The 26,535-nt window shown below is 53.3% G+C and overlaps 1 protein-coding gene across 4 annotated transcripts; it reads right to left on the minus strand.

Moving 5' to 3' along the window:
• HPS1 (HPS1 biogenesis of lysosomal organelles complex 3 subunit 1) lies at positions 1 to 26,007 on the minus strand. Of its 4 annotated transcripts, none has more exons than XM_055559978.1 (20): positions 25,777 to 25,958; positions 23,996 to 24,102; positions 20,081 to 20,197; positions 16,407 to 16,544; positions 16,057 to 16,199; positions 14,531 to 14,639; positions 13,363 to 13,523; positions 12,776 to 12,878; positions 12,032 to 12,127; positions 11,821 to 11,890; positions 10,295 to 10,350; positions 8,832 to 8,999; positions 8,558 to 8,737; positions 7,428 to 7,489; positions 6,804 to 6,938; positions 6,657 to 6,722; positions 5,484 to 5,628; positions 3,295 to 3,408; positions 1,966 to 2,048; positions 1 to 1,501 (listed from the first exon to the last, which is right to left on the minus strand). In XM_055559978.1, the coding sequence occupies exons 3-20, from the start codon at positions 20,195 to 20,197 to the stop codon at positions 1,339 to 1,341; spliced, it is 2,109 nt and encodes a 702-aa protein (XP_055415953.1). In that variant the 5' UTR covers positions 23,996 to 24,102; positions 25,777 to 25,958; the 3' UTR covers positions 1 to 1,338. The 4 variants fall into 4 exon arrangements, with proteins under 4 accessions (XP_055415953.1, XP_055415954.1, XP_055415955.1 ...); XM_055559979.1 differs by lacking the exon at positions 25,777 to 25,958 and adding an exon at positions 25,570 to 25,722; XM_055559980.1 differs by lacking the exon at positions 23,996 to 24,102 and having other exon boundaries at positions 25,777 to 26,007.
• Positions 26,008 to 26,535: the final 528 nt, after the last annotated feature.

Consider the following 26,535-nt stretch of genomic DNA (forward strand, 5'->3'; position numbering starts at 1 on the left):
TTCTCCTCAGTGTTATTTATAATACCGAAAAACTAAGAAGACTGGTTAAACTGGACATGCCACATCACACAGCGGTTAAAAGGTAAGGGAAAACAGCAGGTGACAAGACGGAGGATCCTAAACAGCGGTGGGATCTAGGCTTTAGTCCTTCCCCTTTTGCTCTTGTATTGTCCACAATCACGTGGTAATCCCCATCGGTGAAGTCGGGACATTGAGGAGGAAGGCAGTCCCCGTCACCTCCTGACTGTCCCTCATGGCCACCTTCTGAGGCCTTTAGCCCAAGGTGCGGTTCCAGGTTTTCCAGTACCCATGACCCCGCACACTGCTCACTTACAGGGAAAGAACAGTCCTTGCATGAGTTTCAGCTCTCACGTCATTTCAGCTCTGGCGTCATACCTGAGCCCTCGGCTCAACCGCGTCATGCTCGCTTTTGGCTAGCTTCCCTCCGTCCCAGCTGTGGCCTCTCAGCCCGAGCAGCAGGCGCGCCCAGGTCCCAGGCTCTGCCGGCCCCTTGTCCTTGGGCCTGTTTTCTGGTGGGGGGCGGGGGGACTTTAGAGCAGGGGCTGTACCCAGGGCAGTGCTCTCAATCCAGGGCACACCAGGACCACCCCCGACCCGCCCGCCCCCTCCCCAGGAGGCTCTGAGAAACCTCACAGCCTGGGATCCGTGGGACTGAGTGACATGAACCTCTGGGGCAGGGCTGGGGCAGGAGCCTAGAACCAAGAAGGGAACAAAGAGGCCACCGAGAAGGGCCAGGGGCTGGAACCACAATAATCGTGACCAGGATTTATTCGTGCGGGCCGCCGACCTGCAGCCCCATGACTGTCCTGACGGGGGCGCAGTCACACTGACTGTGGGGAGACAGGCTCAGAGGTGGGGGAGAGGGCCACAGCGTCCAGAGCCACAGGGAGGACACGGCAGAGCCAGAGCTCAACCCAGCCAGGGGAGCACCTTTCACGCGGGGAGGAGACGGCTTCCTGAGGTGCTCTCCTCACTCCAAGAAGAGCTGGGCACTTCCTGTCGGTCTCCTGGGGTAAACGGAGAGGCAGTTCCCAAAGCGGGGTGGCCCTGGGTCTAAGGTCACATCCACAGCTGCTCTAGCTAAGGAGACTGGCCTTCTTCTTTCTCCAGAAGGAAGGGTTTGGGGGTTTGCTTGTTACCCGCAACGGAGGTGGCTCTAAAAGAGTTTCTTTAAGAAATCCTGGGGCTGCCCTGGAGACAGTGCCATCCCCAGGGCCACTGTGGACAAGAGGAGGCTCTTGCCGTGGTGGTGTCTGTGAGCCAGGTAGGCCTGGAGAACCAGGGGCACAGGCCGATGCACGGGGCAGCCTCCTGGTCCTAGAGCAGGTGGACCCGGGAAGCCTCGCCCAGGCGCTGGGCCAGCTCGCCGGCCTGCTGCACCAGCACGTCCGTGGGCACAACCGACAGGTGGAGGGCCAGCAGCTCGTGGCACCTGACAGCCTCGGCCGGGTGGCCCTTGCTGTAATACCGCAGGAGCTTCCTGGGGGAGAGGGGGAGGACAGGATTCACGAGGGAGACATGGGCAAGAGGTCACCTCACTGGACTCTAGCACCAGGCTGGAAAGGCCTTCCTTGCTCCTTGCTGACTCCCCATTTTTGAGGCTCAGCCCCAGGCCGTCAGGGCCCATCCTCTGGAATCTCAACCCTGGATGGCAAGGCCCCAGCTATGGGGCCACAGAGCCAGCTAGGGAAGGTCCCAGGAGCCCAGCAGAGACAGCTGCAAATGCTGTCTCAGTGTGCAACAGGAGGGGCGGAACCCCAAGAGCACCCCACTCTCTTCCTCTGAGTGCCCGGCCGTGAGGAGCTCTAACAAGGGGGGCTGGGCTCAGGGCGGGGGGCCAAGGAAACACTCCTGAAGGAGGGGCTGCTGCCTCTGCTGAGACGGGCACTTATCATCTGTCATCTGTCCCCCTCTGTTCCCAGTGGCCCTCTGGGTCAGCGTCACCTGTAGTAGTCTCCTCCCAGCATGCCGACGGGAGCTGAGTCATCAGACAGCACAGGCACCTCCATGATCTGGAGTTTGTGACCCTGGGGGAGGAGGAGAGCTTCTTGAGTGGGGAGGCGGTGGGCACGGCGGGAAGACCATGGGTCTGAGTCAGACACAGCGGGTCCGAGGCCCAGCTCAGCCCTGTTTAGCAAGTGCTTAGCGCTGGGAAAATGCACTGACCTCTTTCTACCCTGTCTTCTCACCTGTGAACTGGGGATAAGAATAAACTCCCAAGAACATTAGATGTGATGAACATAAAGTTCCTGGGGTCACGCCAGGCACCATGGTGGTAGCTCTCATTCCCACCAACCAGTGGACCTGGCTCAGTGTGAAGGATGGTGATTGGGGAGGTGTCAGTAAGAGCAAAGTGTGACCAAAGGCCAAGTCTCTCTCTGAAAGGACTGGGAATCCCAGGGAAGGACATGCCGGGGAAGCGACTCAGGCTCTGCTGGGCTCCCACCATGTGCCAGGTGTCGTCATGGGGTTCCTGCAGTCCTGTGCCCACTGGGATGGTGAGGCCCGCCCATTACCCCATGGAGCCAACCACACACACAGAGAGCCTGTCTCTCCCTAGAGGCTGAGGTGATGCTCAGCTCCACGTCCTGGGCACCTCTGAGGAGGGCACAGGGCAAAGATGGGAGCCTGCAGGCCAGGAAGCCAAGCCTGGGTTCTGACGTCATCATTTAGGACCTCGGTGCCCTGGCCGTGGTGTTTGATCTCAGGGCATCAGTTCCTCCACCTGCAAAATGGGATCAGTGACACTCGTCCCAACCAACACATGGGCTGTGCAGGTGTGTGAGGCTGTGAGAGCGGCGAGATCCCAACAGCCACACTGCACCAGGGAAAGGTTCGCCACGACCTCAGGCTGAGGGGAAGGAGGGCGTGCTGCCAGGAGCAGAGACAGGGCACGCAAGGTGCGAGCAGCTTTGCTCGGGGCAGGTTGGTTAACTGCTCTCAGCCTCCAATTATCTGTCTCAGCAATGGGAGCAGGAAGCGAGGCCTTGTATCACAGAAAGTGTGGGCTGAGCATCCTTGCTTGCGCGGGGCATGGCGGTCTGTTCATGTGTCACCAGGATGACTCTTGAACAACAGTGTGAGTTTTTCAGAGAACTGGGGGCAGGGGTCACAGAGCCTGAGCGCAAAGGCGGACCTGAGCTCTGGGTCCCAGCCAGCTGGGCTTCACTGTCAGTCCCACTGGTGACAAGAAGAGGTGGAGAGACAGACTGAACAGAATCCAGGAGAAAGGGAGAATTTCAGGACTGCCCTGCCCGGGCCAGCCACACCCACCATGTCGTTCTCGAACCACAGGAAGTAGGAGCAGCAGAAGTCCCCCTCGCGGAACAGCAGCGTGGTGTAGCCCTTCTGCAGGTATCTGCGCGCCAGCTGGATGAGAGACCAGACCTGGGGAGAGGGGACAGTGCTTGTCTCTGCAGCCCGAGGGTGGCCCTTACCCCACGGCGGGGGCTGGGCTCGGGCTCTCAAATCCCAGTGAAGAAAAGCACTCGGAGGAGGAGCTCCTGGAGGGCCAGGGGCCTCTCCTGCTTCTCTTCTTCTTTGGTGCCTGGGCCCAGCTTTGGCTCAGAGCAGGAGCTTAGTAATAAACAGATGATGGATGGATGGATGGACTACCTATCCCTCTCATTACTGCAAGGACAAAATATACATATCAACACTTTATGAATCTTCACTATATACACAAGCTATAAAGTAGCAAATTCATCTTTCAGGCCAGAACAGAGCCAGGGACACAAGCAGAGATGAGAGGGTGGCCACCTGGAACTCTCCTATTTCGAGGGCTCACACGGACCCCTCAGGGCTGAGGATCTCTGGCATGGCTCTATGCCAGGAAGGTGCTAGAAAAGTGTTTGAATGCACAGTGCCCTGGCCCTGACACATCCTCTGCTCTGAGGTGAAGTCTGAACGAGGGCTCACCAAGGGCACCGATGGGAACACAGTGACTGAGGGTCAACATGCCTCAGGTCCTCTCTGCGAGGCTCTCCTCCCTGATTCAAGGACTTCCGCCGCTGCCTGTGAGCTGCCCGAGGGGAGCTGGCAGCAAGGGGCACCTCTGCCCCCACCCCCCACCTCCCAGGGCTGGCAAAGGCCTTCTGCACTCCAACCAAGACACTTAGTGACAGGTGTACATGAGCCCCTCCCAACCTGATCACACACAGCATCTAATTAAATGCAAACAAATAACATGGACTTGCTCTGTTTTTCAGGAAAGCAATTAGACAACGTATATCGGTAACCTTAAAAACAATTCCTCCCACTTGACTTCATAATTCCATTTCTGGGAATCCATATTGAGAAAAAATCTGAGATGAGGACAAGGATAAATACCTAGAGGTGTGTGCACCAGCATTATTTATGACAGAGTCTGCGAACAGTCTCAGTGTTCAACACTGGGGAAACGGCTAAGTACATGGTGCTGCGTTCCCATGATGGACTGCCGTGGAGCCGGTGAGAATCATGTTGATAAAGAATTAATGACATGAGGAAATGCACCAGATACACAGTGAAGTAAAAATGCGGGAAACACATGCATATGCAGGATGACCTCAACTACAACAAACCGCACAGGAAAACGGCGGAGAGAAAGGCACCAAGACGAGCCCAACTACCCCGGACGGAGACAAAGATGCTGGTGTGGACGGTCCCAGGAAATGCTCGACCAGCCCCAGCTACATCCAGGGCCACTGCTGTGCGTCACCGTGTGTGTGCATCTGTAATCTACGCGGTAACTCCACGACGTTACTGGTGTTACCGTTCTCCTTTATAGACGAGGCAACTGACACTTAAGACTCCCTACCGCCCCAGGCCACACAACTAGTGAGGGGCAGAGCTGGGTCTCCAGCGGGCTGTCAGTGACCTTGTTTTCACCATTATGATACACTTTACTTAGATATATAAAATATACATATATAATAATGTAAAATACATGTAACATGTATAATATATAGTGACATAATATGTATAATATATGTATAAAATACAGTTTTTTATAAACTGGCAGAGGCCTCTCCACCAAAAATACTAGTTTGCCATGAAGATGAATCAAAGAAAATAAAAGGAGCCCTGGAGACTGTTTCCTCTGTAGAAACCTCCTACTTTTACATTCTGATACTCAAATCCATTAACCCGTGTGTCTCCTTTCTGTCTTAGTGAACTCAACAAACCCTTACTGGGCCCCGGCCATTCCCTCCCTGGCCTCACTAGCCAGTGCTGCTCCAGGAACTTTAACACAGCTGGGGAGGTGGTCCCACGTGCTGGCCGGGGCCCTAGGGCGACAAAGGCAGGACCGTTCTCTTGGAGCCTACAAAGCCGGGTGCGGAGGTAGGCAGAATGCAGTAAGAGTTCCCATGGGGGTGCTCGGAGTCTCCCGGGGCCCAAGCGCGGGGACTAGCCCTCCCAGGCAGGGTCCAGGCACGTCTTGTCTGACACGCAGGGAGCGTGCCCGGGCTGGGCCAGGTTACCTTGGTTTTGACGAAGGTGGCCAGGGGCCCCCGGCCCAGCTCCGATGAAGTCCTCTCACTGCTGCTGAGGGAAGGGGCCACCATCTGACCAGTGGTACGGTCCACGTAGATGAAATGCACCAGGCCTGGGAAGTCTTCCAGGAAGGTGAGGGGCTGAGTTAAGGTGCTTTTGAAGCCAGAACCAGGGAAGGAGGTCCTCCATCCACCGAGGCTTCCTTCAAGCGTCCCCCTCCCCCGCCCCCCGCCCCATAGGTTTCCTTTTCAGCCACCCTACCCTCCCAGGACATCCTCTTTCCCAGGTCTCGCTTTCCCTTTGAACTCCCAACCCCGAGAAGGTCTAAGGTGCAAGTACAATGGATCTCTGGCTCTGGCACATTTAACGCCGGGAGTTCTGCTCCCAAGGAACACAGTATGTTTATGTTTTACCATCTTCATGCAGGATGAGTTTAAATGACACACGTGGTGGGGCCAGGGTGGGAGCAGAGCTACGGAGCTGCGGAGTGAGCCTCACTGGCCGCCACCCACACGCCTCTCCATAATCCTCTTCATCTCTACGCCTCATCTTGGGCTGGAAGGTTCCATTTGAGAGGATGGGCAGCAGCAGGCGGCTGGCAAGGCCCTCTGTCACCCCTTCCACCTGCACGCTGAGGACTGAAGTCTCAGGAAATTTTAATACTGAAAAAACTGCTTCATATAAAGTTTCAGGGAAGATCAGTAATTGATAAAACTAGTTCTCTAATAAAACGATACGTCTTAGAGATGGCTTTTTAAACAGGGACCAATAAACACCCTTACCGCAGGCCTTCTCCAAGCCTTCATATTCCTCTGTACTGTAGCATCTAAGGAGGGGGACACGGCCCCTCAAACCTACCTGACCCCAGGCCCCTGCCCCTCCTGGAGACCCACAGCCACTTTGCTGGCTGGACATCTACACAGATGATCTCTATGAAGTAATCCTGGGACACCAGGGATTTCTCAAACTCCAGCCTCGGAGCACTCCTACAGATAGGACACCAACAGGACACTAAAGTCGCCTCACTTTCTTCAGCAAAAGGAAGCTGAGGTGCAAACTACGTGCTCTTCCCCTAAAGCCGCTGTCCTTCAAGTGAGGGGCAGAGGAGGCAGCAGCCCGAGGGGCCTTCACGGCTAGCCCAGGGCCGGGCATCAGGATATGACACCATGGTGACGTTCCTCCTGCTCTTCACCAGCAGGAAGTCCTTCCAGTCCGCCAGCTTTTCTCTGTCGAGGGAGCAGGGGAGCAGGAGGGTGAGGCGTGCCCGGCTCCCGCCCCGGCCGCCAAGGGGTCGCACCACCACTTACTGCATGAGTGTCTGGACTTGGTCCTGCAGGTGCTGGGGCAGGTGGGGGCCCCCCCGGCCCGGGGCCATGGTCAGGAAGCTGAACCGATAGATGGCGCATAGCTGCCGCTTTACCTTCCTGCATGCCTGGAGCAGCCTGGGGGCCAGAGATGAACTGTGACAGAGGGAAGGCTCCTGGAGGGCATACCCAGGATGGCACCCCATCCCTGTGGTCACCCTCCTCCTGGACTGATAGACGTGGCTGATGAACTACACCCTGGCCCTCACTGAGCTGGGAGTCAGCTTCCACGTTCCCCCGACATGGGGCTCTGAGAAACTCAAATCTCCTCCAACCTCCTGGTTTATTTTATGGAAAAACAAGGCGCAGTGACTTGCCCAAGGTCACGCTGGGTCTGTGTGGAAGCTGGGTCTCTGCTGGTGGTGTCCGGTCCTCAGGCCCTGCTCCTCAACCTCTGTCTTCTCTGTCCCCAGCCTCCCCTCAGCATTGTGGGGGTTGGACCCGCCCTCCCAGGACCCCCTCTGTCCTCAGAAGCGCCTCCCCGAGCATCTTCTCCTCCTGGGCCTGGAGGAAACCTGCCCCCTTGTCCAAACGATGCCCTCCTTGACCTCAGGGCCCACCACTCACTCCCAGGATGAGCCGGGCTCACTTTTGGAGAAGGCCTTGGTCTTGAACTCCAGCCAGGTTTTCTGTAAGCAGACAAGTGACAGGCGGCTTCCTGACAATGTTCCCACAGTGAGGTCCAGGGGGGCTCTGACGTCGGGCTCTAGAAGGCTCCCCATCTCCATGCACAGCACACAGCTGCTGTCCACAGCCAGGCTGGGTCTCTGGCAGGGCCCCCAGCACACTGTAGCCCACTGTATGCCATGGTCTAGTCACTCAGCAGGCTTTTACTTAAAAAGCAGCTTCTGGGTGTGAGCCCCAGGCTCTCGGCCTCGCTGGCAGACACGTAGACCAGTGCTGTCCGAGCGGCAGGTCAGTGCTTCGAGGGCGGGGTGGACGCAGGCAAGGGCGGGGGTGCTGATCCCCTTCAGGGATCTTTGCCTCCTGATACCTCACTGGGGCATGCCGGGCACCAAGAGACATGGGGCGCTGTGGACTAACTGGGCTTCAGTCACCTGCTCTGCCTCATCTGATCCCCTGCTTATTTTCAAACCAGTGCAAACTTCAGCCACAATGAATCTCAGTTCCTCAAACAGACCCAAGCCCTGCCAGCTTCCTGAACGGCCTCAGATCTCAGCCCAGGGTTCTCGTCTGGCGAGTTCCCTCCTAGGCTCCTGCGTGGATTGCGCCTGGTCTCCTCCTCTGTTCATGTACTGTCCCTGTGTCTGGGCCTCACGACCCTATCTGGGCTCTAAGCCCCCCGTGGGTGGGACGGCCTCCTTGTGTCCTGCAGCCTGTGAGACCAGCCACGTGGTGAGGGGCATAGTGGGCAGGCCACTGGCCATTCCTGAGCCCTCGAGTTGGGCTCTGCCTCCACTGCTCACCCATTCAGTAACTGGCCAAATCACCATCTATCTGAGTCCCGCTCTGGTTTCCTTATCTGAAACATGGGAGCTGGAACCTGTGTTCTGCCGAAGTCACACAAGAACGTTTAGGAAATATAAAGTGCACTGCCGAGCTGCGGGGGATCAGAGCACAGTCCTCTGGTGGGGTGGGGCAGAGGCTGGCCCCCTCCCCTTGAGCCTTGGCCCCTCAGCTGTGATGAGAACAGGCCTCCCCTCCCCAAGGTGGGGCGTCCAGGGCCTGCGTCTCACCTGAAGTTCTTGCCCACCTCGATTCTTGACAAACTTGTCCATCCTCTGGCGGAGGTCCACCATGATGGGGTGGGAACGCAAGGCACTCCCAGCCTCTTGCCCCTCCTTCAGCTTCTTCTCCAATTGAGAAAACCCATCCAGCAGCTGGTACAGGGCCAGGGCCAGGGCCGTGCTGGGGCACTGAGGGGAGAAGAGCAGGGCGGGGTGGACAGGGGTGGCCGGGGGGCAGGTGTCCAGGCCGGGATGGCCCCAGGGCAGGCGGGGGCGCTGATACCTTGGTCAGGAGCACCATGCTGATGCCCGGCCACAGGGGCAGGCAGTACATGGTGTGGGGCACCAGGGGGCAGTAGCTGTCTTTCACGCTGGCATCCAGGAAAATCCTTCTGGGGCCAGAGGGTCCTGGGGAGTGAGGGATCAGCGTCTGGAGGGTGTCTTCAGCCATCTGAGGAGGAAGAGGAGCTGTCAGGGGGAGGGGAGCGGCAGTTGTTGGGGGTCCTTCCCAGGCTGGGTTCCCCCGCAGCTGCCCACTTGCTGTCTCCCTCAGAACCTCGAGGGACAAACTCTTCTAGCCCCCAAAGTCCCAGTTCCTAAATGCTGGCCCTTTGCTGAGGCTCCCCTGGCAGCTCCCATCCTGCTGTCTGTCTCTCTCTCTCAGGATCCTCGGGGCCCTTCTGCACAGCATCAGGACTGGATGCCACACAGGGGTGGTGGGTAGTAAGAAAGGGGAAAAGGAAGAAAGGAAAGTGGGAAAAGCAGACGGGGTGGCATAAGCTGGGGGGAGGCTCCTCCCCAACTTCATGTACACAAAGGGTTTAAAGCCTGTTAACAATTGATCATTTGACCACCTTCCGGACCTCCAAAAGTCATTCTAAGGGTGCAAGTGAGGGCTTCCAGGACTAAATGAGAAAACTCCAGCCTCATGAGGGCTCTGGGTAAGAGTCTTCAGTGGGCAAAAGTGGAAAATTAAGGGAATCATTAGGGATGCCACAAAAGCTTCTTTGTAAGGAAGTCAGGGTAGTCTTATAACAACAGCAAAGGACTGGATGCAACACACTGGTTGTTCCAAGATCTTGCTAAATAAATAATAACATAATGCAGGCGATGCACTCTGAACAGTCTCGTTAAAAACCACATTGCCAAGGAGTGCCTCATCAATGGGAAAATGCTCAATACAAAAAATAATGAAGAGCATTAGGATTCAAATTGGGTAAAAGAAAAAATATATATGTTGTGTGTGTGTATATAAATACGTTTATAAAGTCATAGGAAAGCCTAGAAGGAAACACTCCAAATGTGTTTAACAGTAGCTAACATCTGGGGTTGGGACTGAGTGATTTTTATTCCTTTTCCATATTTTAATTCTGTTTTCCCCAATTTTTCTACAGTGAACATATTTACTCTCTTATTAAAAAAAAATTAAAAATTAAGTTAGACTTTCACTCCCAAGAACAGTGAGAGTGGGGATTTCTCAGGAGTGGAGGCTGTGTGTCTGGGGGAGGGGGAGGAGGGAGGGAGAAGGCCACCCTCACTCACCACGCCTCCCCTACCCCCGGCCCCCACCTCTGGGCTGAGCTCCGTTCCCTGCACTGGCCGGACAGCCGTGAGACAGCACCAGGAAGACCGGCATGGCTGGAGCGTCACCCCAGGGGAAGCCCTCAGAGTGCCCAGGGCCCACTGCAGCATCTCAGATCAGCTGGTACCCTGGCCAAGCACCCTAGGCCCCCAGGAAAAACTCACCTGAATGTGGGGCGAGTCAGTAGGTGGGGTGCCCCCATCCAGCCAGATGGTGCTACCTGCAGACAGACCGTAGGTAATAACAGGACGACAGAGACAGTGGGAAAATGTGAACACTGGCCCAACAGCCTGTCAGCAGGGGACGATGGAAAAGAGGCCCTTCCCCACTGGCAGCTCAAAGCACCTCGCTGGGCAGAGCACCTCAGTGTGAACTGGAGAGCCTTCCCCTTTTCATTCTACCCCAAGCTGGCGAGTGCAGGGCAAGCTCCCTCTGTGGTACCACAGCTAGGGCAGCCTGGGCTGGGGAAGAGAGGCACCCCTGCCCACTCCCCCCTGCCCAAGCTGGCTGCTAGGCACGAGTTCCCCTCCCTGTACCTCGCAGTGGGGGGGGCAGGTCCCTCAGACCCCTCCTCAGCCCCCCAATCCCCTCCTTGCTTTTGTCTTCTCTACCCCTTCGAGCCCCTCTCTGGCTATAACAGTGCCTTTTCACTCTTTGCTCGGAGGCAACACAAACTGTCAACAGTTCCCCGTTCATTTAGTCAATCAGCAAACTTTTACTGAAGCACCTACTGTGTGCTGGGAAATGAACTAGACTTCTTTTCCTAGGACAGCTCACAAAAACTACTGAACCAAGTGCATATTTGAAATATTATAGCTTTGTACTAACAATGTTCTCTTGTATATTTCACTGCAAATAACCATCATTTATAATCACGTTTCTTGGGGAAAGCTGTATCTATGTTTCAAAGACCTGTCTTAAAATGGATGAAAGCAACTCAAGCTGTTTGTAAGCTGTGAGTTCTGTGTGCTGTGGAACAGGAATTATTTACAGCTTTGAGGCATGAAAAAACTAACCACTGAGAGAAAGGGGTCAGGAGGAGGAACAAGGGGAGGAAGCAGTGAGAAGAAAACCACTTCAGCCGTCACCCCAAAGTAGCACTTTCTGATGTGCTTGGGCTCGTGGCAAGCTTACAGAACCTAGGAGAGCTGCGACCTTGGCCCTGGAGAAGTGGACAAGAGATGAGCTGCCACGTGGTCTCAGAAGTCCCAGGCTCCTTTTTTGTTTTGTTAATAATATTTCAAACATTTTGGTTTTTTTTTTAATTGTTTATCCACTTACTTTGGAAGTAAAGTATAAACTATACAGATTCAATATTGATATTTTAAACCACTGTGCTGGAAATAAACTTACTTAATTAGCTGATTACTTATTAACTACAAAAAAGAAACAGAAGGCAGAAGAGTACACACATGCGAGCTGAACTTTTAAATAAAATCAACTTTCATAAAAAGTTTTATGGATCACTGAAGTGGTCTCAATAGTCCTTGAATTCAAGCTGGAGCTGGCAAGACAGACAGAGGGGCTGCAGCAGACAGTGTCCTGGGCTCTAGGAATGTGGGTGTCTGTGCCTGGGCTCTTACAGGGCATTGGGATCCACTGACCCCTAAGACAGATTCCCAGGGCTACCAGTTGGCACCCAGCTCCTCCCCCTCACCATCCAGGGTCCCTCCTCCACTCTAGGTCTCACCTGAACTCTGCTCTCCGGGGGAAGGAGCTGGTGTGAAGTACTCTTCAGTCGGGGAGAAGCTGTCTGTCTCCTGGGAGGGAGAAGGGGCACCTGGGCTGAGGGCTCAGGGAGGTTCTCCTGGGGGCTCAGCCCTGGACCCTGCTCTCCCAGGAGAGGCAGACCTTCCCCTCCTCTTCCCTCCTGGCCCCTCCCCATGGTACAAAGCACATACGGTCCCCGCAGAATTCCTGGTTGGGTCTGCAGAACAGGAGCTCCAGGCCTGCTGCACGGGGATGCTCTGGCTGCGGTGGAGCCTCCGTGGGGAAGGCTGTGACAGGACAGGCCCGCGGATGCTGGTTAAAGCTGCTGACTGGCTTCTCTTCCTCCCAGCGCTTCATGGCACAGCCCTCGGGGGGCTTGCCGGCCCCTGCGCCCACTCCACTGCACAGCCCTGCGTGTGCGCCATTGCTTCCCAGGGATGTTTCAGTTCTAGTCTTTCTCCAGAACCACAGAAATTCTACAAAGTCCAACAAACTGGCATCCAAATCACTGCCACACTGCCACTGATGAGGAGGGTGGTGTGGTCAGGCTGGCCAGCACTTTCTAAGTGTTTCACTATGCCCCAGGCACCGCTGGGCTCCAAGTAACCCTGAGAAGTAGATGCCATGGTTGTCCCATTGAACAGATGAGGGAATTGAGGCTCCCATGGGGTGAGTACTTGCACAGCAAACAGCTAAGTGGCGGAGCTGGGACTACGTGACTCCAGAAACCTGTACTTTTAACCCACTAATCCACCTGCCTTCTAGAATTCCCCTTACACCTGAAAGCAGCTAGAAAAGTCATGCCTAACCACACATTCAGGACTGAGACTCAGAAGCCAGTCTCCCCAGCTGCCTGCCCAGCGCTCTTCAGACTGGCCATCCGAGTCACCTTTCTGGTGGCCTCCCACTGCCCAGAGAGCTGCCCCGAGAGAGACCTGGGGGTCGCTGTCCTCTGCTGTGCTCTCGCTGGGGTAGAGATCCTGCACCAGGAGGATGAGGGCCAGGAGGTCGGCTGGGCGCAGGGAGCTGGCGTTGTGGCTGTGGAGAGGACAGGAAGCCGGTCAGCATGTCTCCATTGCCCCTGCCCGCAGGTGGCAGTGGATGGGAGCAGGCAAGTAAGGGGGTCTGGAGCAGGGTCCCTGCCCTCCATAGTTTATAAAGGGGCCAGCTGACTTTATCTGCTTCTGAGAAAGACATGGAATATACAAAATTAATGAACTCATTCATTTTTAAAAATAAAACTTGGTTGTGCTAAAAAAAAAAAAAAAAAACAATGACCAGCGGAAAACCACCAGGGACCAGGAATGGCATATCAGGAAACCCTAAGTTCAGACTCTGAGACAGTATTCCAGGAAGGAATAATTCAGAGAAGGGAGTCAACCGAGGGGGATGAAGAACTGATAATCTAAGAATCAACACTTCCTGGAACTGATGGGTCTGGAAGGTTTCCCTGGCCCAGGAGGTGGTGCTTTTCAGGAAGGGGTCGCAAGAAAGGGTGAATGTGAGGGGTCCTGGGGCTCACCTGGAGTAGAAAGCCAGCAACTTGGAGTGCACGAGCAGGAAGGCGTGCAGGGCCTCCTCGCCAGCCCGCCCGGGGCTGGAGTTGACGGCCTGGACGACGTGCCGCTCCAGTGCCTCGATGCACAGCTCACAGAGCTGAGGGTGGATCAGCCGCTCCACAGCCTGGGCATGCGGGCAGGGGGATGGAAGCCATGTCACCCCAATTCCTCCCGTCCCAGCCAAAGTCTAGTGATACATTCACTCGGGCCACGGTGAGCGCACACCATGTGCCAGACGCTTGGGAGCAGGAAAGCTCAGACCAACACAGGCTGTGCTCTTGAGGGGCTCAGTCTGTACCGGTGTATCAAGCTCCTGCGGGGTGTACATCTGCCGGGGGCGGATTCCCCTGACACACTCACGGCTCACTCTCCTGTGCACCTGACTATTAATGGTGAGCTCATACTTGTTTGCTCTTCATTTGTCCTCTAACTCAGCGACTTTCAACTTGTAGTTCCCAAACCAGCATAACCAGCGTCACCTGGGAACTTGTTCAAAATGCAAATTATAGAGCCTCCCACCCTCAGTGCCTACAGTGACTGAGAAAAGTGAAGCCCAGGAACTCGAGATGATTCTGATGCATACAAAGAGGAGAACCACTGATCTACAGAGACTCTGTCTACAACAGGGAGCAAGGTGGGTGCTACCGACGACCAGCCTACCCCTCAGATCTGCGCTTAGGTAGGAGTTGAGGCTCAGCTCCCCTGACACTGCTGGCCGGAGACGTAGCTCACTGGTTGTAGCTGGTACCATCATTTGCACTCAGGCAATCTTTAGTGCTGCTCACTTTTTACTATTTTCTGCTCTAGTTTCTGCTCAGTATAATTTGGGGGAAGGGATCAGAGGCGAGGGAGCTAACTTCAGAAATTTCCATAATTTACTGAGAGCCCAAAAACTGCACTAAGAAGTCTGTTTTACCCAAAGTCTAGCTGCATTAGTATAGGGAGGCCCATCAGAGTGCCTAACGCACCACGAAGCCAGAAAGAGCAACCCTCTGAAATGCATGAGCTTGGGGGCTGCCGGTGCCCTCACTCACTGGGGTGGGGGACGGACGTCAAAGCGTGGTCTCAACGCTGCCCAGCCCCCGTGGCCTGACACTTCCGTGGCCCGAGGACTCCCGCACCCAGCGTCACCTCTACGGCGAAGCACTGCTCCTGGTCCCGCAGGCGGCTGTAGGTCCACAGCAGGCTCTGGAAGCGCTCCCACACCTGCACACGCTGCTCCAAGTCTGGGGGCCGCAGCCTGGGGCAGAGAAGGGAGACCCACAGAAAAGTGGCATCCCCAGCTTCAACCAAAGGAGCAGTCTGAGCTCACCGTCAGAGCTGGGCAAGCTCCTGTGGCAAACACCTGGGGGAAGCCCCACAACACAGCTGGGGGAGCCCCACAGCACACCTGGGGGGGCCACACAGCACACCTAGGGGGGCCACACAGCACCCCTGGGGGGCCACACAGAACACCTGGGGGAGTCACACAGCACACCCGGGGGAGTCACACTGCACACCTGGGGAGTCACACAGTACCCCTGGGGGGCCACACAGCACACCCGGGGGAGTCACACAGCACACCCGGGGGGGCCACACAGCACACCCGGGGGTAAGCCACACAGCACACCCAGGGGAGTCACACAGAACACCCGGGGGAGTCACACAGAACACCCGGGGGAGTCACACAGCACACCCGGGGGGAGTCACACAGCACACCCGGGGGAGTCACACAGCACACCCGGGGGGGGCCACACAGCACACCTGGGGGGGCCACACAGCACACCTGGGGGGGCACACAGCACACCTGGGGGGCCACACAGCACACCTGGGGGGGCCACACAGCACACCTGGGGGGGGCCACACAGCACCTGGGGGAGTCACACAGCACCCCTGGGGAGTCACACAGCACACCTGGGGGAGTCACACAGCACACCTGGGGGGGGGCCACACAGCACACCTGGGGGGGCCACACAGCACACCTGGGGGGGCCACACAGCACACCTGGGGGGGCCACACAGCACCTGGGGGAGTCACACAGCACACCTGGGGAGTCACACAGCACACCTGGGGGAGTCACACAGCACACCTGGGGGGAGCCACACAGCACACCTGGGGGGAGCCACACAGCACACCTGGGGGAGTCACACAGCACACCTGGGGGAGTCACACAGCACACCTGGGGGGGGCCACACAGCACACCTGGGGGGCCACACAGCACCTGGGGGAGTCACACAGCACACCTGGGGGAGTCACACAGCACCTGGGGGGCCACACAGCACACCTGGGGAGTCACACAGCACACTTGGGGAGCCACACAGCACACCTGGGGGGCCACACAGCACCTGGGGGAGTCACACAGCACACCTGGGGAGTCACACAGCACCCCTGGGGAGTCACACAGCACACATGGGGGAGCCACACCACAACCGGGGGACCCACACATAGTTGGGGTGCATCTGGCTGTGCTCTTGCCATGGAGCAGAGCGGGACGGGGGTGGAACCGGGAGGCAGGTGCCTGAGCAACTCACCTCACTTCTCAGCCTCTCGCTCACACATATATGACAAACGCCAGTGAGAGAGACCCAGGGAGGTGCCAGGAAGCAGCAGGGGCAGAGTGGGACCAGCAGCTTCACTGAGGCCTCGAGAGGGGTTCAGCACAGTACCCCAGGACTCACTCCTTTCGGATGAGCTGTCCATCCACAGTCACCAGCCCGAAGTGCACCTCGAACAGGTACTTGAGCACGCACAGCTTCTGCCGAAGGTCCCCTTCACCCTCTGTGTGGTCTCCGTTGATGGCGATGAATAGGCATTCTCCAAACTGCAGGCAAAGAAATCAGCTGATGTCAGCCAGCACCAGGGACAGAGGTGGGAGAGTGGGTGGGGGGCGGTCAGATCCCAGGGGATTTTGCTAAGATGCAGTATCTGCCTTCTAAAGGAGTCTGAGGTTCAAGATGAGGAAGAGGCATGTGGACCATCCGAGGAGCCAAGGGGTAGAGGAACATGGGCCCCAGGGAGGCACACTCACCAGGTGAAGGACATACAGGTAGCTGCCATTTTCCGTTGAGAAGCAGGTATATGTGTCTGAGAGCTTCTCCAGCATGGTCATAGAGGAGATGATGACAGGGGCCAGGAGGGTGCTAAGCTGGTCCTCCAGGGCGGGAGGCTGCAAGCGGGGGCAGAGAACAACACTGCTCAGGGGGTGGGCCGAAGAAACGGACAAGACCCAGAACTTGGCGTTAAGGGCTCCACAGTTCTAGGCACACCCAGGAGGCTGTCACTGTCCTGACAGGGAGACCCCAAATCTTGGGTCAGGAAGACTGGGAAAGGTCAGGCACCTAATTGCATTGTTCAGGCCTGAATTCTGGAAGGAAAGGTAAGGAATTAGGCCATGCCTCCACAGAGGAAGCTGACTCTAAGAAAATTTGACCAAAGTCCAGGCCCCTTGTTGCAGTAAGTCTCCTTTAGGGAAAGTATCCTAAGGAAAACAATCAGAAATGGGGCAGCGATACAGGCGCAAAAATGCTCCCCGCAGCATCATTTATAGCAGAAGAAACTGGAGAGAATGACAATGTCCAGTACCAGGTAAAGAGTTAAATATACAACAATACATCTAAACGAAGGGAAGATACAAAGCACTTAAGATATCAGAGCACTTCAGTGACGTGGAGAATTCCTATGATACAGTGTAATGTTTTTAAAAAAAGGTTGTGAATGCTTTGTACTTTCAACTGCACAGAAAAAACTAATTATTGAAAAACATTTAAAGATTCAACGTCATTAAAGTGATTGCTTCTGAACAGGAGGATCAGGAATGATTTCTCCCCCTAGTTTTTATATCTTTCTGTACTTTCCTAGTTTGGTGACAAGCATGCCTTTCCTTTTATAATCTCTTCCCTCATCCATTCTCCCTGCCTTCCAAATAAAGAACAGAACAAACAGACAAAACCAAAAAGAAACTGGACGAATGTGCTGAAGATCTGTGAGTGAAAATGGGATAAGGTCAGGGCGAATGGTAATAAGTCAAGTTCCTGACACAAGAATGAAGAGGTACAAGGGCACAGCTGACTTTCCCCATGCTGATCTCAGGAGCCTTGACTGAAACAGGGAGGAAGCAGAGTCCTAGTTTTAACTTGGATACAAGGAGCTGAGTAAGACCTGGCCTTGAAAAGAAAAACAGGCAAGCGGCCAGGGGTACTGTGCGGCACTTGAAATATGAGGGGGCTATGGCACGTGGGGCGTAATTCCTCCCACAGACTTGACATTCAGGAACCCAGGCCTGTGTCCACCATTGTAGGGGCTGCCAGTCACCTTCAGTAGGTCCCAGCTCAGGTGGCTCCTCTCCTGACCATCCCCAAGCCCACCCCACCCCAGCCTGCCCCATCCCACACTCTGGTTAAAAAAAAAACCCATGGTGTTTTTTTGCCATCTGGTTCATCTTTATCCTCTAAATTCTGCGAGTGCAGGGTCATGTTGCTACATTCACTGCTTTGGCCCTGAGAGGCTGGCAAATAGTGGATTTTCGATTAGTATTTGTTGAATAAATATCCCTTCACATAGGCAAATGCTGGTTGAATTATTCATGTACCATAATTTTCTGGAACTGTCATGAATCAATTACATTAATAGAAATGTGACTTAAAAACCTAGATGGTGTACAGAAACTCATTTTAAAAGCAGTAGCTTTCACTAGGTGTACAGGTGTGACAAGAATTCTTTTGTTTTGGTGGGGTGGCGGGGGGAATGATAATCTTTGGTGTAGCTCGAGTGTAAAGAGAATTCTCCTGTATTTTTGATATGTGGTGTGGTTATAAAGTGGTACAATATCTTTGAATGGCTTTTGAATCAATGATTCTTTTTTAGGAATTTATCCTAAGGAAATAATGAGATGTGGGATAAAATTCAAGCACAAATGTTCCCAACAGTAATAGCTATAGCAAACTAGAAGCAATATACATGTCAAGTACTGGGGAAATGGCTAAATAAATGATGCTATATTTACTCATATACTGAATATAATGTTTCCATTAAGATTTATGCTTTTGACAATATTTAACAAAATGGAATAATGCTTTTGCTATAATGGCAAGTGAAAAAAACCCAGGAATTAAAACTGTAACTGTGGTATGAGCTCAACTATTTGTAAAAGATAGAGACCCAAAGAAAATATATTGAAGAGCTAATAGCTAGAGGTAGAAGAATTATGGGTCATTTAAAAACTATTTCTCTGTTACTTCCCAAATTTCCTACAATTAAGTCACATTATTTACAGGACCAAGGGAAAAAGTGTTGTATCCAACAGAAATAAAACTCTGAAGACTTTTTTCTTTATGCCAGTCATTTAGGAACTGAAAAATCAGGAATCTGTTCCTTTCTGAGGTTTTTAATAAAGAGGAAGAGAAACACTATCAAATCGTTTGCCTCTTAAATTTTTCAGTTCAGTTCAGTTCAGTTGCTCAGTTGTGTCTGACTCTTTGTGACCCCGTGAGTCACAGCATGCCAGGCCTCCCTGTCCATCACCAACTCCCAGAGTTCACCCAAGCTCACGTCCATCGAGTCGGTGATGCCATTTTTAGACTATACTGATGCAATGGTTTAAGAACTAAAATACTTAAAAATTCTTAATTTAAAAATTATGTATATTGACTATTAAAAAATAAAGGAGCCTAACAGATATACCTGTTTTTAGCTTAAACAAAATCACTTAAATGTCTATGATCTCTGATACGCTGTATTATTCCTAAAGAGCATCAGTGATGTTGAGGCCAATTAACTTGCTGACATGGCACTAGTTCAGCTGATGACCAGGCCCACTGGACCAGGAAGGACACTGAGAGGCAACCAGCCTGTGTGGCTGCAGAAATGCAAGGACTCTCTACTGGATCCTCAACAAAAAAGTGTTCAATCCAAAATTAATCTGGAAAAAATTTTCAAAATAAATTATTCCTTTAGAATGTACAGTTGAACTTATCTAAGTGAAAAGGACACCTATCTTCAAGTCATCACATTAAAGTGTTAAACTAGATATCTATATGCAAAGAAATAAACTTCAATCTATACACTACATAGAAAAATTCAAAGTGCATCGTCAGACCTAATATAAAACCTAAAACTAAAAAAAAAAAAACAAACCTAAAACTAGAAAACTTCCAGGAGAAAATATGGGGAAAATTCTTTGTGATCTTGGGTCGGGCAAAGGCTTCTTAGATATGACACCAAAAGTATGATCCATAAAAGCAACAAGTGGATAACATGGAGTTATCATATTAAAAATATTTGTTTTCAAAGATATTGTGCAGTAGATATGAAGACAAGACACAGACTGGAAGAAAATATCTGCACAACGCGTATCTACTAAAGGACACATCCATAATACCTAGGGAACTTTCAAAACTTGGTAAGAATAATAAGAAACAATAAACGCAATAAAAAATAGGCCAAAGACCCGAGGAGACACTTCATTGATAAAGATATAAAGATGGAAAATAAGCACATGACAAGGTTCTAAAATCTCATGGGGTGAGGGTGGGGCACAGCCCTCCAGAGCACCCAGGGCTAACCTCTGAGGACGTGTGGGTGCGAGAGGTGCAGACACACGCAGCCTTGTTCGCCGCTCCGGCCGCCAGGGCGGGTGGGCAGGCTCCCCGCCTCCTGACAGTGCTGCGCTAGCCCCCCCGTCAGACCCTCCTGCCCTGCACTCACCTTCTCTCCCTCATTCTCTGTCTGTCCAAACTTCAGGCGCAGACTCTCTTCAAACTCCTCATCTGTCCAGTAGAAGAGGACCTCCGCACTCTCTGTGGCCACCAAGACGCACTTCATCTGCCAAGGAGAAGCGAGGTCAGTTACCTTCAGCCCCACACCCACAGACTCAGCCTGAGGAACGAAAAAAATTATAATCCCGGCAAATACCTACTGGACTTTACTGTGTGCAGGCACTACCACGAGGGCCTTCCTGGTGTTACTTCGCAGCACCCTCACAGCAAAGCAGGAATCTTCAGTTACTCCTATTTTTAACTCAGCAGTGGCCACAGGACTAGAAAAGGTCAGTTTTCATTCCAATTCCAAAGAAAGGCAATGCCAAAGAGTGCTCAAACTACTGCACAATTGCACTCATCTCACACGCTAGTAAAGTAATGCTCAAAATTCTCCAAGCTGGGCTTCAGCAATACGTGAACCATGAACTTCCAGATGTTCAAGCTGGTTTTAGAAAAGGCAGAGGAACCAGAGATCCAGGATCCAACATCCGCTGGATGATCAAAAAAGCAAGAGAGTTCCAGAAAAACATCTATTTCTGCTTTATTGACTATGCCAAAGCCTTTGACTGTGTGGATCACAATAAACTGTGGGAAATTCTGAAAGAGATGGGAATACCAGACTACCTGACCTGCCTCTTGAGAAACCTGTATGCAGGTCAGGAAGCAATGGTTAGAAATGGACATGGAACAACAGACTGGCTCCAAATAGGAAAAGGAGTACGTCAAGGCTGCATCTTGTCACCCTGCTTATTTAACTTATACGCAGAATACATCATGAGAAACGCTGGGCTGGAAGAAGCACAAGCTGGAATCAAGATTGCTAGAAGAAACATCAATAACCTCAGATATGCAGATGACACCACCCTTATGGCAGAAAGTGAAGAACTAAGGAGCCTCTTGATGAAAGTGAAAGAGGAGAGTGAAAAAGTTGGCTTAAAGCTCAACATTTAATCAGAAACTAAGATCATGGCATCTGGTCGCATCACTTCATGGCAAATAGATGGGGAAACAGTGGAAACAGTGGCTGACTTTATTTTTTGGGGCTCCAAATTCACTGCAGATGGTCAATGCAGCCATGAAATTAAAAGACGCTTACTCCTTGGAAGGAAAGTTATGACCAACCTAGACAGCATATTAAAAAGCAGAGACATTACTTTGTCAGCAAATCTCAGTCTAGTCAAGGCTATGGTTTTTCCAGTAGTCATGTATGGATGTGAGAACTGGACTATAAAGAAAGCTGAGTGCCAAAGAACTGATGCTTTTGAACTGTGGTGTTGGAGAAGACTCTTGAGAGTCCCTTGGACTGCAAGGAGATCCAACCGGTCCATCCTAAAGGAGATCAGTCCTGGGTGTTCATTGGAAGGACTGATGTTGAAGCTGAAACTCCAATACTTTGGCCACCTGATGCGAAGAGCTGACTCATTTGAAAAGACCCTGGTGCTGGGAAAGATTGAAGACAGGAGGAGAAGGGGACAACAGAGGATGAGATGGTTGGATGGCATCACCAACTCAATGGACATGAGTTTGGGTAGACTCTGGGAGTTGGTGATGGACAGGGAGGCCTGGCATACTGAGGTTGATGGGGTCACAAAGAGTGGGACACGACTGAGTGACTGAACTGAACTGAAAGCCAAGGCTGAGCTCTTTCCTGTGTTATCCCGCCTGTCTAAACACAGCATCAGACACACTACCAGCCTACTGGGATCAAGCGTAAAGAAGGACCCAGCTTGTGATCTGGACATGGGGTCGACTGCACGAGGGAGGCAGGCAGTCAAGGCCTGGTCTGGAACACTGGGCAGCTAGTGTACCTCGCTCTGGGCGGTCCAGTACTTCTACTCAAGTCAAGAACAGCTCCAGAGTACCAGCTCCAAAGCCCACAGACAGTGGGCTCAGCATTATGGGAGTTTCAGTCACAAGTTCCTCCTGCCCTGGGGGACACAGAGGCTGTGTGACCTTGGCCACAGTTCTTCTCACCCCTGCTTAGCTGCTGCTTCCTCAGCCACCTCCACCAGTATCCTCTGCCCTTTCAGACCTCCTTCCCCATCACCCACACATGTTCCCTCTCTGCAACACACAATGCTTGATTATGTAAAATGTGTTTTCTTATTCACCATGGTAGATTTTTAATCCACAGCTTCCTACTCTGGGCCTTGGCCCCCTGAGGTACAGCAAGACATTGACCTTCTCAACTCCTGGGGCAGCCTGACCACATCTGGTGAAGCCAGAGCTCTCCGGCCAGCTGCTTGCCCCAGGCAGGGGCTTCAGACCTTCTCCTGTACCTCAGCATGTCACACGGACACGAGCACATTACACATGTGGTAAGACATGACAGTGATGAGGAAGCCCCGCTCTTAACTCTTCCATGGGTGGACATCCCGTTTCCTCAGAAGGACCATTATATCTCGAGGTCTCAGACTCAGTTACACTCTTCAGGATCCCCTAGGTGACCAGCTTGGTGGTACTTGCTTCTGCTGCTGCTAAGTCACTTCAGTCATGTCCGACTCTGTGCGACTCCATAGACGGCAGCCCACCAGGCTCCCCTGTCCCTGGGATTCTCCAGGCAAGAACAATGGAGTGGGTTGCCATTTCCTTCTCCGATGCATGAAAGTGAAAAGTGAAAGTGAAGTCGTTCAGTCATGTCCGACTCTTAGTGACCACATGGACTGCAGCCTACCAGGCTCCTCCACCCATGGGATTTTCCAGGCAAGAGTATTGGAGTGGGTTGCCAATGCCTTTCTCCAGGTTCTTACTGAGTACCTCCCTAATCTCCAGTTGGATTATCAACTTTAACTCAGAGCACCTAGCTTTATAGTGTTTCTAGCACAGTGAAAAAAAAAGAATGTAGCCTACTCCCACGGAATTGCTACACACAAAGCAGAGACCAGGACAACAATGGAGCGTGAAAGGGAAGGTTGCTGCATGAGGGCAGGTGGGCCTGGAAGAGGCTGCCCTGGGGCTCCCAGGTGAGCCTGGCAAGGTTCAGGACTTGAGGGGCTGGCCTGGTGGGAAGGGAGTATGTGCGTTGGAGAACAGTGGGCTGTAGAATGAAGTCTATGAACAACAGAGAGTCCTTGTAGGCTGGTAAGGGTATGTGTCGTGGATGGGTGGGGCCAAGGTTATGGAGGCCAGTTGTCCTGGTGTGGGCTAATGTGGGTCCACTCTTTGCTGAAGGCCAAAGCAGGAAGCTGGGAGGGATTGGGGGCAGGAGGAGAAGGGGACAACAGAGGATGAGATGGCTGGATGGCATCACTGACTTGATGGACGTGAGTCTGAGTGAACTCCGGGAGTTGGTGATGGACAGGGAGGCCTGGTGTGCTTCGATTCATGGGGTCGCAAAGAGTCGGACACGACTGAGTGACTGAACTGAACTGAACTGAGAGGAGGAAGGGGCTGATTCAGGAGGTGTAGCTTAGAGGTTTGGTAGGCAGGGATGGGGTTTCCCAGGTGGAATAGTGGTAAAGAATCCACCTGCCAATGGAGGAGAGGTGGGTTCGATCCCTGGGTCAGGAAGATCCCCTGGAGATAGAAAAGGCAACCCATGCCAGTATTCTTGCCTGGGAAATCCCATGGACAGAGGAGCCTGGTGAGCTACAGTCCATGAGGTCGCAAAAGAGTTGGACATGACTTAGCAACTAAACAACAGCAACGGCCTGTGATGATCACCTAGATGCCAGGGAGGGAGAACAGAACAGGCAAAGGTGACATGAGGATGCAGGGCTGGGGCAGGCAGGGGGCGGGGCTGACAGCTCTGCAGAGCCTGAGAGAGCTCAGTCCTCTGCCTGCCTCACCCTGTCCACCTCCCATAGTCCGAGGAACCCCAGGGCGGGTGCCGCCTGCCTGCATCTCAGGCAGGATCACATACCGTGGCAAGGAGCACAGCAGAGCTTCCTGACAGCCGAAGGCTCAGAAAGGGCTGCAGGAGACAGCCTTGGTGACCAGCTCATGGAGAGCAGCACAGCATTCCACGACCTGGTTAAAACGGGTGGAGGGGGAGGGGAGCTAAGAGTAAGCAGAGGATCTCATTTCAACTGCTGCCCGTTCCGGGGAGTGGACAAGATGGTGGAGGGCTGAGTGGTCAAAGGTCTCTCTCTGGCTCTTGGGCAGTATGCTCAGAACACACTCCCCACTGCCAGGTGTTCCAGTGCTCCGCATACTGCTCACCCCTGCCTTCCCACAATGGAGAACATGGACCCAGCAAGCACAGTCCTTTGGACATAGCCGGTGGCCACAAACAGTAATTCTCACCTACTGTTTCTTCCTGAGCACTCTCACTTCCCTGTGGGTCACTCTGAACCATGGTATGGTCAGCAAGCCTACCCTGAGCATCCCCAGGGAGCCTGCTATGAGTGACTAATATTAGGCAATAGCACAGCACATCCCAGGGAGACAGATGCAGTCCTGGAAGACAGGAGATATCCCAGGATGATGCAGTGAATGGCAGTAAACCAACACAACAGGCACGGGAGACCTGGTTCTAGTTCTGGCTTTGCCAAGGCACTTACACCTCTCTGGGCTCAACCTCTGGCTCCATCTCCCTCCAGGGTTCTAGTGAGTCAGGGAGCAACCAGGCAGTCACATCCTTAGCAAACTACTTTCTTACAGAAGTGTGTGCTCAATCATGTCCTACTCTTTGCAACCCTATGGATTGTAGCCCACCAGGCTCCTCTGCCCATGGTATTTCCCATTCAGGAATACTGGAATGGGTTGCCATTTCCTTCTCCAAGGGATCTTTCCCACCCAGGGATTGAACCCACATCTCCTGTGTCTCCTGCACTGGCAGGCCGAGTCTTAACCACTGTGCCACCGGGAAAGCTCTTCTTACACAGAGGGTGAGGTGGGGGGTGTCACTATTCTTATTTCCCAGCTCCCCTCCTCAAAAACAGGGTGAACTAAACTAGTTCCAGAACCACTCATATTTTGATGATAAAAAGCAGGAACAATATAAAGCTTTAGCTTAATCAGGAAGCCAAACATTGTAAGCAAACAAAAGGCAAGAAAGGGCTGTTAAGGGCTCAGCATCTTGTGCAACTTGAGATTTCACTACTACGTCACTGGCATGACCGACCCTAACGCCATCTTCCCATTAACATGGAAATCCTCTTTAGTGGACATTAAGTTCTACTTTTATTTCAAAAGTTCTGTTGGAAAGAGAACCTCACTGGTGTTATTTTGTGGTTTCCCTGCTCTCTGCTCTAAGGAGGGAACACAGGACTCAGTGGAGCTTTAGATGGAGCCGGGGCAACTTGGGGAACCTCTCTGCCCCTTCTCTCCGCCCGCCCCCCGACTCATTTTCACCATTCTCCCCGTAAACTGCCCCTATGACCGCCGCCCCTGAAGGGCCGGAGGACGCAGGAGTAGGGTCTGCCCACTGGCAGCCTTCTTGTTTGCCCTGCACTTTACAGTTTATGCAGCAGTTTCACCCCCCATTCCCCGAACCTCAGAGTGGCAACCGCCCCACTTCGTAGCTGCAGAAACTTTGGCTACCAGAAGTGAAGCGACCCGCCACGTCCCCACGCCGGGTGGGTGAGGCTGGCGGTGGGGACCCCTCTACTTCCGGGAGGGCCGTGCCGGGGTCCCGGAGGAGGCCCCGCCGCCTACCGAGGCCCTCGGACTGTGCGTACCGAGCCTTAGCCAAACACCTACCAGTCTGCCTGGAGTCCGAGCCGCGCTTCCGGGTGTGGTCACGTGGTCGCCCACGTGACAGCCTGGGGCCGCATTGGCAGCTCGCTCCGCCTCTGCCTGGTTTAGGCTTCTGCCCGCCGCCGTGCAGTTTGCTCCGGCTAGGTAACAGGGACCGTCGAGCCCTGGCTGCGACCCTCACTTCCTGCGGGACAGTGGCTACGGCCCTCCGGTCAACGAGGAGGGCGCCGAGGCCCACAGTGTGCGGGCTTCCCCGGCAGCCGTCAGAGGCCCCTGCTGCATCGGCCACTGCGCTGGGCTCCGCCCCCTGCCTAAGCGCAGGCCACTCCCCACCTAGGTTCTGGGAACGTCCCTATTTTACAGAAGCGAAAACTGAGGCCCAGAGAGAAGAAATCACTTGTTGAGGACAGAGTTAGCATCAGAACGCAGGTCTCCTGGCTCCCCGTCTTTTCCTCACCCTCTGACTTTTTTTTTTTTTTTTTTTTGCTGAACCACAGTTCTAGGGTGAGAGCTGCTTTTCTGTGATTGCTTTCCTGGGTTCCTTGGAAAAGACACAATCTGCAGAAGGACCCAGTTATCCCCAGAGTTCCAACACTAGACTTTCTTTATAAGGGTTCTCAATTCATTTTGGGGGTGGGGTGCACATTAGGGTCTTTGTTTTGAACCTGTGTTTGCTAGAGTCTCTTACAATTGTGTATGTTTTTAATGGCTGAAGGTTGGGAAGAGTGATGAAGATCACGGCAGGGTCGAAATTCCCACCCA

The sequence above is a fragment of the Bubalus kerabau genome, chromosome 22 (genome assembly GCF_029407905.1).
Source record: "Bubalus kerabau isolate K-KA32 ecotype Philippines breed swamp buffalo chromosome 22, PCC_UOA_SB_1v2, whole genome shotgun sequence".
Taxonomy (NCBI): domain Eukaryota; kingdom Metazoa; phylum Chordata; class Mammalia; order Artiodactyla; family Bovidae; genus Bubalus; species Bubalus kerabau.